At 36.8% G+C, this 13,310-nt stretch overlaps 1 protein-coding gene across 2 annotated transcripts in view; it reads left to right on the top strand.

Moving 5' to 3' along the window:
* CGA (glycoprotein hormones, alpha polypeptide) overlaps positions 1-11,917 on the top strand; it is a 69,225-nt gene extending 57,308 nt beyond the window's left edge. For both annotated transcript variants that reach the window (XM_010834673.1, XM_010834672.1), the window contains exons 2-4: positions 9,552-9,658; positions 10,755-10,939; positions 11,567-11,917. In XM_010834673.1, the coding sequence (XP_010832975.1) occupies positions 9,559-9,658; positions 10,755-10,939; positions 11,567-11,644 (363 nt within the window). In that variant the 5' untranslated portion in view covers positions 9,552-9,558 and the 3' untranslated portion in view covers positions 11,645-11,917. The remainder of the gene's footprint in view (positions 1-9,551; positions 9,659-10,754; positions 10,940-11,566) is intronic.
* The last annotated feature ends 1,393 nt before the right edge of the window (positions 11,918-13,310 follow it).

Raw genomic sequence — 13,310 nt, 5'->3', positions numbered from 1 at the left:
TGCTTTTGTGCTAGAAAAGCCAGAAGGGTAATGGTAGAGCTGATTTTAATTACATAATTATGACAACAGTCTAAAGTGCCTTAATATAACAATTAAAGTAGAACGTGTACATCTTATTTTAAGCCCCTTAAATTTAATCAGTTAAGAAAAGAAGCTTCTCACATACAGATGGCCAACAAACACATGAAAAGATGCTCAACATTGCTCATTATTAGAGAAATGCAAATCAGATCTACAATGAAGTATCACCTCACACCGGTCAGAATGGCCATATGTATACACATTACTGTATGTAGCATAGATGGCAAGTGGGAATTTACTGTGTGACACAGGGAGCTCAACTCAGTGCTCTGTGACAACCTAGAGGGGTGGGATGGGGTGGGAGATGGGAGGGGGGTTCAGGACTGAGGGGATAAAAGATAAGGAGAGTATAATACAAAAAATAAAGAAAAGAAGCTTCTCAAAATATGACTGTTACAAGAATGATCATAAAGGAATTGAAATTTTTATAATTCTATGAGCATTTCAATTCCCTTCTCAATACTGCCTCTTTTTTTTACTTTAAAAAAAAAAAATTAAAGGCCATCTTTTGTTCTCCTTGTTTTTACGGAAACCCCTGGTTTTTTTTTGTTTGTTTTGATTTTGTTTATAAAGTATAGTTGTACAAGTTGTACTTTATATGTCTCTTGACTCTGAGACCTCCCCTTTTTTTTCACTCTTTCTCTTCATTTCATGTGGAAAATAAGTTGAGTCCCTTTTAGAATTTTGCAAAGCCACAAAGCACTGTTAAGTAATTGATCAACAGAAATCCCATCCCAGATACGGTTCCAGAATTCTATGACTTCACTGACTTTCCTCTGGATGCTGGAGCAATTTGTGACCACAGTATTTGCAACCTCTGTGATTAGACGGGAAATTATGAGGACTCCTGAATACATGAAGCTCCAGAACAAATGTCAAAATGGTAAAATATTGATTTACGACTTTCATGGCTTTTGTCCCCATGAAGCATGTGTTTTTTTTTATTCTCATTAGCTTTTCACCTCTCCATTTTCCTGCCCCCAGCCTATCAAATGTTTCAGCATCTACAAATACTTTTACTGCAGCATTCACCACTCTAATTCATAGTTATTCACCTTTGTATCTGGGTCAGAGAGCACGAAACTTACTCATATTTGTGTCACTCACACTTGGACCGGTGCCTGGTGTGTAGCAGGTACTTACGCATCTTTCAAAGGTTCAACTTGGACCTTAAATCTTGTGTTTCACAATGTTGAACTGTCAAATCATCCAAAACTCAGATTTTCATATATTAGAGAAAATATTAATTATCTATATCAAAGAATGGTTGAGGGGATTTGAGACAGATCTTAGGAGTATTAACCAGTTTCTCCTCATTCCATCCCCCCAACCTCTCAGCCATCGTTTGACCATCAGTGAATGCACTGCTGGGTCTCAAGGTCACTTTGGGGCCTAGAAGCAATTTCAATGTCTACTTGGAGGATTTGGGGCTGGAGCGTGGGATCGCAGAATACACACACTGCTGGACCTGGGATTCAAAATATGTTACAAGAACAGGGTGAAAAACCACTTACTGAAACTAGAGCGCATGAAGAAAGAAAATGAGTAGTCAAGGCTACTCCAGCTGAGTTTCCTGAGCACTGAGCAAGCCATCCAGCAAGAGACAGTGGTGGTCAGTTGATAGGAGGTAGAGGTGAGCCTGTTCAGGGATCCACTCCCTGGAAGTTGATGGGATAAAGGATGAAGGATGCTGAACACTTACCCCTGCGACTGTCCACCTTCAGATCTTTCATCAAGGCTGAACTATTGTTATTCGCTGTTCCAGACACATGTGGTGCTAGTGTTAAAGAACCCACCTGTCAATGCAGGAGACATAAAAGAAGCAGGTTTGATCCTTGCATCAGGAAGGTTCCCCTGGAGGAGGGCATGGCAACCCACTCCAATATTCTTGCCTGGAGAATCCCATAGACAGAGGAGCTATAGTCCATAGAGTCACAAAGGGTCAGACACAACTGAAATGACTACACGTGCATGCACTTCTCAGGCAAGATGTTGAAACTTACAGACCTCTCTTCAGTTTAACAAACATGTCTTGAATACCTATCACATGCCAGGCAGTGTGCTGGGGATTAAAGGCTTTTCTTTCAAGGGTCCCTTTCATTAGTGATCCTTCACTGAAGGCAGCCTACTTTTCTTCTTCTTGGTTGTTAGCTGGGCTAGATGGGGCTAATGAGGTGAAACCTTAGGTTAATCCTCTAGAAATCAGTTAGATTTAGTCTGTTTTGTTAACAAAGAATTATGCCTCTACACCTAACCAGTCATCTCAAAAGTGTGCTATGAATCAGCTGCGCCTCCTGGTATGAAGAGTATGGATGAGTCACCCCATCTATTACCACCTTTAGAAAAATTGAAAACCTCACTCTCTGGCTGTGGGGGGAGAAATGACAGCATCTTTGCAGATAAATGAAGGGCAGGATGTCACATTGAACCAAAGACTTGTCATCTTGAAACAATCTTTTATATATGTAATATACATATATATGTGTTCATGTACATACATGCATGTACAAACATATCCACACACATCCACATACATATTACATATGCAAATATACATATATAAATATACACATATAGGCATATACATATATAAATATACATATGTAATATGTATGTATCTATGTACATTTAATTTGCCTTGAAGCCTTTTAATAATAGGATAGATAGACTAGGATGATAGATTTCTCAATCTTGGCACCTTACTTTATAGACACTTTCTTTTTCTGATAAAAATAGAGTGGAGGAGCTTCAAGGAGAAGCCTTTTTGTTCATTGTCCCTAAGTTTTCACTGCTATGGCAGGTGAACTTTTCAAAAATGGCCCCCAAAATGCATGAGGGCGTGCTAAGTCACTTCAGAGGTTAGTATATTTAATTTAGATCAAGCATGTTTTGCAAAATTGCATAAATCCCAGCTGAACCTAATTATTGTTCCTGCCCTGGATCTTAACGTTTTTTTAATATATCATTGCATAAAGTGACTCCTACCTGCAGAATATGTAACACTTACACATTCATATATTAGCCAGCTACAAATTTTATAGCCAAATGAGTATATTGTCTCTAATGAATTTATTATCTGAAAATATTTTATTTAATTAAACATTTATTCTAAGTTGTCATTCAAGAGTTATCTTGTTCCTCAGTATGCATGACAGCTCTACACAAGCAAGTTTTGATAGATATTATTACTGATCTAAAGTCCCAATGGGGCTTCCCAGTTGGCGTGAGTGGTAAAGAACCTGCCTGCCAGTGTAGGAGACATAAGGGACGCGAGTTTGATCCCTGGGTTGGGAAGATCCTCTGGAGGAAGGCATGGCAACCCACTCCAGTATTCTTGCCTGGAGAATCCCATGGACAGAGGAGCCTGGCAGGCTACAGTCCATGGATTCACAAAAAAAATTGAACAGGACTGAAGCGACTTAGCATCCATGCACACAAACTGCATATACTCTAGGCCTTGTGCTAGGAAGGGGGTGGGTTAGGGGTCACCGTTTTTACCCTTAAGAAGCTTTACATGGATGGAAAGACAAACGTACATAACTGGCTAGTATTCAGGACAGATTGTGGACTTTTAGCTAAAAGTTATAGGCAAAGTTATAGGTAAACGCAGTGGAGAGTTATTTATTCTGCCTTTGAAGTAGGATGAAACCTTCACCATGAAGCTGGTGGCTGGCAGCTCCTTAAACTAAGTCTGAGGTGGGTGGGCTGAGAAATGGGAGAAAGGCCTTACAGGTCAAGTTGAACACACATTTCCTTGGCCTCATGTTAGTTTGATGGGGCAGGTGGCAGGAGGGGAGGGCATGTTGAGTGGATGTTGAGATGGACTGTGGCGTTGGATGTCTAGAGTCTGTGATGCCTGCAGTGTCCTCACTCAGAATACGGAGAGACTGAGATTAGTTTATCTGATTTAGATCAAGCATTTTTTGCAAAATTGCATAAATTCCAGCTGAACATAATTATTGTTCCTGCCCTGGATCTTAATGTTTTTCTTCCCAAACAGAAAGACCTAAGGGTGATTAGACTGATGAAAATGTTTGTTAAAATGTTTTCCGAAACACCTAGAATTTGAGAGTTAATCCCTTTTCGCTTGGTTAATCTCATCTCTTTTTAAAATAAAGACAAAGCCATTTCTGTTATTAAAAGCTAAAGCAATGGTGACTTGGTTCTGCTTTTTAAATCTTCCCCTCAGCATAAAGCAAATCCTAAAATGTGCAGCAGCTTTGTGCTCTCACTTTCTGCCATCTTGTTATAAATGCTTCTCTCTGAATTAATTCTGATATAATTGTACACTGCATAATGCTGAATTTTCATAATATATGAGCTGCAATATCAAAGCATGAAAATGATACTAGTTTAAAAAGGAAACCCATTGCAATTCTGATATTTTCCCTGTGACTTTGTATATCACTTAAGAAGTTGTTCTCAAACTTTTGAATCTTAGAAACAGTTTATGATCTTAAAAATTATTGAAGAGCTCAAATAATTTTTAATGAAATTATATTTATTAATAGTCTTTGATTTAGAAGTTATGTTATGAGTTTTAAAATATTTATTCATTTTAAAACAACTTAAAAAACATGTCAACATAGATAAAATATATTTATTAAAAAAATGACCGTTTCCAAACAAAAAAGTCAGTGGTAAGAATGGAATTGTTTTACCTTGAAGCAAAAATTTAAACAGCACTGAGCTAATAGAATACAGTTACATTCTTATGTGCTTCTTTATTCAGTCTGTTACAATGTCGTATATTACATAGCCTCTAGAATATTTCACTGAACACTAGTGAGGGGGTAAGGGTGAAAAACCCAAACAACATCTTGGTATTGTGAAAATAATTTTGACCTCCCAGACCCACTAAAACTCTTTAGGATCCTCAGATCACTTGTTGAGAGCCACTGACTTAGGACAATATTTATTCAGTGTTAATCACGGATGAAGATAAATAAAACCCCTAAATACTAGGCGTAAGTATATAGATCAGGTAGAAATAATGACATTACATATATTTTAGCCTCACCAATATGTACATAGTCTGCTTTCTGTTTTATAAACTGTTAGTTCTGCTGTCTGAGAAATTATTCTTATAAAAGGTATGGGTTTATATAAACATTTGGCAAAAACATGGTCTTATTATGGCAGTCCACATGAAAAATAACCACAAGTTTTGAATCACGTGAAATTTTAAGACTCATTCTGAAAAGTCTTTTTTTTTTTTTTTTTTAAGAAACTTTTGGTTTTGATAAATTATAGATTTAGAGGAAGTTGCAAAAAAATACATGGGGAAGTCCTGAGAACTCTTTAGCTAATTCCCCCAGGAGCACTTCCCAGGTGACTCAGTGGGTAAAGAATCTGCCTTTCAATGCAGGAGACATAGGAGAGAAGGTTTTATCCCTGGGTTGGGGAGATCTCCTGGAGGAGGAAATGGCAACCCACTCCAGTATACTTGCCTGACAAATCCCACGGACAGAGGAGCCTGGCAGGTCCATGGGGTCTCAAAGCATCGGACACAGTTGAGCACTGAGCACACACACAACAAACCCAATGATAATACCTTTCATAACTATAGTACAAAGGGAAAACCAGGAAATTGACATTGGTACAACACACAGAGTTTATCTGGATTTCATTAGGATTGTGTGTATTTCTCTGCAGTTTCGCCCTGAATATATTTTAGTGTATCCGTATCATAATCAAGATAAAGAACTCTTCCATCACCACAGGCTCCCTGATGTTATCTTTGTATGAAAGTGAAAATGAAGTTGCTCAGTCGTGTCCGACTCTTTATGACCCCATGGACTGTAGCCTACCAGGCTCCTCTGTCCATGGGATTTTCCAGGCAATAGTACTGGAGTGGATTGCCACACTTATTTACTCCCATCAACTCCCTCTCCAATACTAACTTCTCAAAACTGCTAATCTATTCTCCATCTCTATTAATTTTATTATTTCATAAGTGCTATATAAATGGAATCATACAGTATGCAGCCTTCACTCAGCATGATACCCTTGAGATCCATCCAAGTTGCATGTCTATCAATAATGTGTTCCTTTTTGCTGCTACACCACATTCTCTGGTATGGAGGTACCATTGTTTGCACAACCAACTATTCATCTCCGTCCACCGGAGGGCATCTGGATCATTTCCAGTTTGGGGCTTTTATAAGTAAAGCTGCTCTGAACTTCTGTGTACAAATTTTACTTGAATATAGTTTTCATTTCTCTGAGACAAATACCCAAATGTAACTGTTGGGCTACACGGTATGGTAAGTACATGTTCGGTTTTATAAGAAACTTCCAAACTATTTTCCTCAGAGGTTGTACCATTTTGTATTTCCACCAGCAAAGTTTGAAGTATCCTGTTTCTCTGCATCCATTTGGTGTTATTTTAATTTTATCTGTTAGGTATGTAATATCTCATTGTGGTTTTAATTCACATGTCCCTAGTGGTTGATGTAGAATATTTTAAATGTGTTTATTTGCCTTCTATATGGGCTTCTCTAGTAGCTCAGCTGGTAAAGAATCCACCTGCAATGCAGGAGACTCTGGTTCGATTCCTGAGTTGGGAAGATCCATTGGAGAAGGGATAGGCTACCCACTCCAGTATTCTTGGGCTTCCCTGGTGGCTCAGCTGGTAAAGAATCTGCCAGCAATGTGGGAGACCTGGGTTTGACCCCTGGGTTCTCATCTTTTCCAGGGCAATGCCCATTTTCCAATTGGATTTTTTTTTTCTACTGACTTTTGAGAGTTCTTTATATATTCCAAATGCTAGTCCTTTGTGAGATATGCAGCTTGCAAATATTTTCTCCAAGTCTGTATCTTGTAGTTTTGTCCTCTTTGAGAGTTAACTCATAATTTAGATGAGGTCCAATATATCAATTTTTTTTATTAATTTTTTTTGACTACTCTAAAAACTCTTCATCTAGACCCTGCCCCCGTCAATTTTTTTCCTAATAATTTTATGATATCACATTTTAGAGTTAAATGGATGGCTCATTTTGAATTCGTTTTCTCTTTCCTTTTTTAACTTTTTGAAAAAAATTATTTTTAATTGGAGGATAATTGCTTTACAATGTTGTGTTGGTTTCTGCTGTCCAAGAACATGAATCAGCTACAAGTATACATATATTCCTTCCCTCTTGAGCCTTCCTCCCCCTACCCTAGGGAATTAATTTTCATATAAGATGTGAGGTTTACATTGAGGTGTTTGTTTTATATGTTTATATGTTCTGTTTTTGTGTTTGTTTTGCCTATGGATGTCCAATTGTTATAGCAGCCATTATTGGAAAAGTTGAACTCCTCTGTTAAATTGCTCTGACATCTTTGTCAAAAGCCAACTGGACATATTTGTGTAGAGTCTATATTTTCATTCTCTATTCTGTTCCATTGGTCCAGGTATCTATCCTTCTCCTAATATCATGCTATTTTGATTACTATAGTAAGACTTAACACTTAACCAGGAAGTCTGGTTTCTCCCACTTTGTTTCTAAAATTGTTTTAGCTATTCTAGATCCTTTGCCATTCAGTAATCACAAACTTCTCTGTGTCTACAAAAGCTGTGCTAGGACTTTGATAGACATTTCATTAAACATAGAGATCAGTTTGAAGAGAATTGACATCTTTACTATGTCGAGTCTTCCAATCCATGAACATGATTTGTCTTTCCATTTATTTAGGTCTTCTTTGATTTACTTCATCGATACTTAGTAATTTTCAGCATACAAGTCTTGTTCATATTTCATTAGATTTATACTTAAGTATTTTATTTTCTTTGGAGTGAGTATAGATAGTATTGTGTTTTAATTTGTTTCTGCATTATTTTTTTTTAGTATATAGACATGTAGTTGATTTTTGTATGTTGTTCTTGTCATTCAATCTTGTTGCTGAACTCACTAATTAATTCCAGGACCTTTTTTGTAGGTTCCTTGTTTTGTTTTTTTAAATGTAGATGATCATATCATCTATAAATAGGGACAGTTTTACTTCTTCCTTTTAAATTTGTGTTTATGCGCTGGCTAGAATGTCTAGTACTATATTGAATAAGAGTAATGAGAATGGACATCCTCATCATGCTTCTGAGCTTAAGAGGAAAGCGTTAGGTTTTTCACATTAAGTATGATATTATCTGTAGGTTACCTGTAGGTTTTTATAAATGCTCTTTATCAAATCTTTATCAAGTTGAGAAATCTGTTTTGGTTCTTGTTTTCTGAGAGTGTTTGTTGTGAAAGAGTATTGGATTTTGTCAAATGCTTTCCTGTGTCAATTGGTATAATCATATGGTTCTTTTCTTTATTCTTTTGATATGGTGGATTACAATTGAGTGATTTTCAAATATTGAACTGGTCTTGACTATTGCAAATTATTTCCAGTTGGTTGTGTTGAATAATTTTTATTATACATTACTGTATTCAATTTGCTATTATTTTGTTTAGGATTTTCCCATCTAAATATCATGAGATAAAAAAATAAATTTCATGAGATGTACCAATCTCTTGTTTTCTTTCTTTGTTCTGTATATTTCTGGTTTTTGTGTCAGGGTAATCCTGGACGCATAAATTGAATTGGGAACTGTTCCCTCTTCCATTTTATAAAAGTGATTCTGTTAAATTGGTGTTAATTCTTTAAGTGTTCTGAATTGTCTTTTTATAGGTAATTGATTCTCTGTCTCTTATCTTTCATGGTTTGAACATAAGCCCTTTAAATAAACAGGGATAAACATCTGCCCCTTTTATCTTACATGAGGTTTTCCTGAAACATGTAGAGATAAAACTCAATTTTTAAATGCAGTCAATATCTGGATATGATCAATCATTCAGCTGACCTTACTTAACATGATCTCATGCATTCAGAATGCTTAGGTAAAGCTGTACTACAGGTATAAATAAGTCAGGAAGTGCATTTAGGAAAACTTTGATTAATACTACCTGCTGTCTATTCACATTGTTAGATTAGCATTTACTTTGCAATTCATAACTAGCCTTACAACTCAGCTACCCCCAGTGAATAAAAAACAAGAGAGGCATTGTTATTTCCTTCTGTTCTCCCACATGGAACTGGGAAGGATGGGCTCAAATACTGTTTATTTCATAAATCATATTTAAGCTTGTCAATCTATCCATCCATCCATCATATAGATATCCTTAGATATTATCTATTGAAGCTTCATATTTTATAAATAAGGTAATTAAAGATTCTTAACAGGATGTTAAGATTTTGGAAACAGAATTTCTTATTGTTATCATTAGGCCTGGTTATACTGGTTGATATAAGAAATGAGAAGAGTCAATTCTCTACCTCTTTCCTAAAGAGAAATTGCTTTTTTATACATGGCTTTAAAGTGTATTGGGAGCTGTAGGCCAAGGGGTCAAGACATTGGTGACTTAGTTGCAGCAATGTTAAAACTACTGGTTGTTGTTATGCCTGTTAAGCCAATTTTATAGTAACTTTTTTTCCCTATGTCTGTTTTGCAGAAGAGCCATGGATTACTACAGAAAATATGCAGCTGTCATTCTGGCCATTTTGTCTCTGTTTCTGCAAATTCTCCATTCCTTTCCTGATGGAGAGTTTACAATGCAGGGTATGTGACCCAACTTGGGTCTGCAGTAACAAGAAAGCACACATTTCTAAATGTACATCAATAACTCCATTAATTACATTTCTACCTCCTTTTCAAATGTGACAAATCTTTGCCATTGGGTATATATCAAGGCACTTTTAGATTGTGAACGTAAAATTAAATTAGGTTCCAAAAAATGTACAGTGAAAATGATATCTTACATGTCCATTTAAATAGCAGCTTGTACATTTCCATCTGAAATAGATTCCTGATTACTCTTTATCTGAGTTTTACAAGCAAAAAATGCTCCTTATTCAGTTTAGCTTGTGGTTTTTTTTTTTTTTACATTTCTCCCAGAAGATTTGGGATTATTTTAACATTGCCTTTGTAGATGAATTTTCATATCAGTTAACAAGTTAGAAAACAAAACCGCTTTATGCAGTCAATTTTTTGCTCTATTTTCTGAAAAATCTCATATAGTAGCTGATACCACCCCATCTGCTATGAAACTGTGAGCTACTATTGGTGATGGTTTTTCTCTAGACAAGTGGTAATATTTTAACCTCTGTTCCCAAGTGCAGATGCCAGATCTAGTAGCAGGCTGTCCCACTCACCAAGCTTTCTTAATTCTGACAAGTTTTCCTCTGTCAGTATTTGGAGTGTCTATGGGGGAAGAAATAGTAGATTCTAAAGTGCAAAATATTTTGCCTCTGGGCAAAATTCTTCTTTTGGATGAGCATGGTGTTTTCATCTGTCAAGTCTTGTACTACCTACAGACATACTATCAGCACTGAAAGTGAGAAGTCATTCTTAAAGAATCTTATACTACTGAGCTGTCCCATGCTTCCTAGCTGCAAAAATTATCTTCCAATGAAAATAACTGTAGTCAGGACAAACAGATATTGTGTGTGAAGATGAACATACAACCAAAAAGTATTTATTTATTTTAACTGCCAATAGAAAAAAAGAATATTTGTTGTCCAATAGTAAGGAATCATTCAGTTTTTTTTTTTTTAAATTCTTTTTGGATTATTTTACTCTTTGCCTTTTTCTTTCTTTTTTTTTCTTTCTCTCTCTCTCTTTTTAAATTTGTTTTTTTTTTTTTTTTTGGTGATAGGCTGTCCTGAATGCAAGCTAAAAGAAAACAAATACTTCTCCAAGCCAGATGCTCCAATCTATCAGTGCATGGGGTGCTGCTTCTCCAGGGCATACCCCACTCCAGCGAGGTCTAAGAAGACAATGTTGGTCCCCAAGAACATCACCTCGGAAGCTACATGCTGTGTGGCCAAAGCATTTACCAAGGTGAGGACCTAAAGGGCCCCAGAAACTTTCTAACAGTTCAACCAGAGAAATGTCCTCACAGCACATCCATGGGCTTCACGCCAGAGATAGCTAATGACCAGTCTTTCAATGGGCATTTGTAGAGCGAAGGGCTGAGCTTGTCTGCTTTAACCAAGACAGTTAGCAACCTTGTGGGCAGAGGCTGGATCTATCCAGAATGAAGACAGTGGACAGAGGTGATAAGGGGCAGGTTGGGAGAAAACATAGAATACTTATACAGTGCAAATCTAAGCTTTTGGAATGAAAATATCAGCTGAAAAGGAGACTATGTGAATACAACCAGCATCTGTTTTTTAAAGTACTTATGTATTTGTTTGGCTGCACAGGGTCTTAGTTGTAGCACTCAGTATGTGGGATCTTTAGTTGTAGCAGGCGGGATCTAGTTCTCTGACCAGGGATGGAACCTGGGTCCCCTGCACTGAGAGCTAGAGACCTAGCCACTGGACCAGCACAGAAGTCCCATATAGCAAGCATTTATTCAGTTCAGCTGGCTAGAGACTATTTTACTGAACAGTTTTCAATTTTGCTAGCCTGCCTATCTATCCATCTGCCTCTGTCTATCATCTATCTTTCTTCCCTTCCGTTTAGGCCACAGTGATGGGAAATGTCAGAGTGGAGAACCACACCGAGTGTCACTGCAGCACTTGTTATTATCACAAATCCTAATAGTTTGCAGTGGGCCTTGCTGATGATGGTGACTTGCTCAAAAGGAAAATTAATTTGTCCAGTGTCTATGGCTTTGTGAGATAAAACCCTCCTTTTCCTTGCCATACCATTTTTAACCTGCTTTGAGAATATACTGCAGCTTTATTGCTTTTCTCCTTATCCTACAATATAATCAGCAGTCTTGATCTTTTCATTTGGAATGAAATATGGCATTTAGCATGACCATAAAAAGCTGATTCCACTGGAAATAAAGTCTTTTAAATCATCACTCTATCACTGAATTCTAATTTTTTCTGAAAAGTTTCAAGCCAGTTACTTTTGATAGGATTAACGGAAGGGAGTGAGCCAGTAGGTGAGGTGGGTTCCCATGTAGTCAATGGCCTAATACTGGAGAATCTTATTCTAACCAAGCCTTCCAGAGCAAGCTGTGAGCCCCTCAGACAGTAGGCTACTCATGAGACAGTCCATTGGGGTAAAGGAAGAAAATATAACTTCTATTTCTATTCATTTGCACATTGTCTTTAGATGCCCATTTGGGTGAGTTTTATAGAAGTACAGATACATTAAAAAATAGAACTGATAACAGATAAGGCTTTAAAAAAACTTCATTCATCACCAATTTGTCAAGATTCCATTTCAAAGTGAAAAACCAATTTCTTATGGGTTGGTAAACACAGCAGATGGCAGGGTGAAAAATTAAAGTGAGTGCATGTACCTTTAAAGAAACACTGAAATGCACACACATTACTTAACCTGCTCATTCATTTATTTACATATAGTCTTGGGTGTACAAAATTTATAAATAAATACATATGTGGATATTGGGGATGTTTGGTCACAAACTTTTTTACTGAAAATTATTTTTTAAAAAAAGGGAGACCACTGTTCTAAGGTTTGGTAAAGCCAAAATCGTCCCTAGTCTAAAGTTGCATTCTGCTGGCTTATGCCTGACCGTAGTTCCTGGCAGCCAGGTTATAACCAAATAGTGGCTAAGGTAAGGATAACATCCTCTAACATTCCAATTTTACATCCAGAAGGGAATGAGCAAGTTATGAACAAAGAATTCACTGAGTGCTCACTGTGGACTTGGAGGAGGACCAAGTACTTGCACTTAGCTCTGTCCAAATGCTTAGGAGGAGTGCCCTGCTTCAAAACCACATTTATTGTGCATTTATACTTAAAACAGAGATAGACCATGGTTTTTACCCACTAAATTATATTAGCTATGGTAAAGATCAAAGCCACCCAAAAGTTCAATTCCTAAAGGAACCAGAATTTTTTTTTTTTTTTAATATCACACTGTTTACAGATAAGGTTTAAAAAAAAAAATTCATTCATCACCAGTTTGTCAAGATCCCATTTCCGAGTGAAAAATCGATTTCTAACAGGTTGGTAAAAACACCAGGTGTTAGGATGAAAAATTAAACTGAGCGCATGTACTTTTAAAGAAACACTGAAATGCACACACATTAGCTTATTCATTTGCTTATTTATTACACATTAATGTCCAGTAAGTGCTGGCCTGTGGTTAGATGTTGGAAATTCAGAGATATCAGGATTCTCTGGAAGGTAAGATTGAGAAAACAGAATGCAGCTTAAGAAAACTATGGTGCTGCTCATGGGTTCATTCAAACATTTAACTGATATTCACTGAGAATCTACATGT

This window comes from Bison bison, unplaced genomic scaffold (assembly GCF_000754665.1).
Source record: "Bison bison bison isolate TAMUID 2011002044 unplaced genomic scaffold, Bison_UMD1.0 scf7180017864035, whole genome shotgun sequence".
Classification (NCBI taxonomy): Eukaryota; Metazoa; Chordata; class Mammalia; order Artiodactyla; family Bovidae; genus Bison; species Bison bison.
This window is presented reverse-complemented; position numbering and strand designations above follow the sequence as displayed.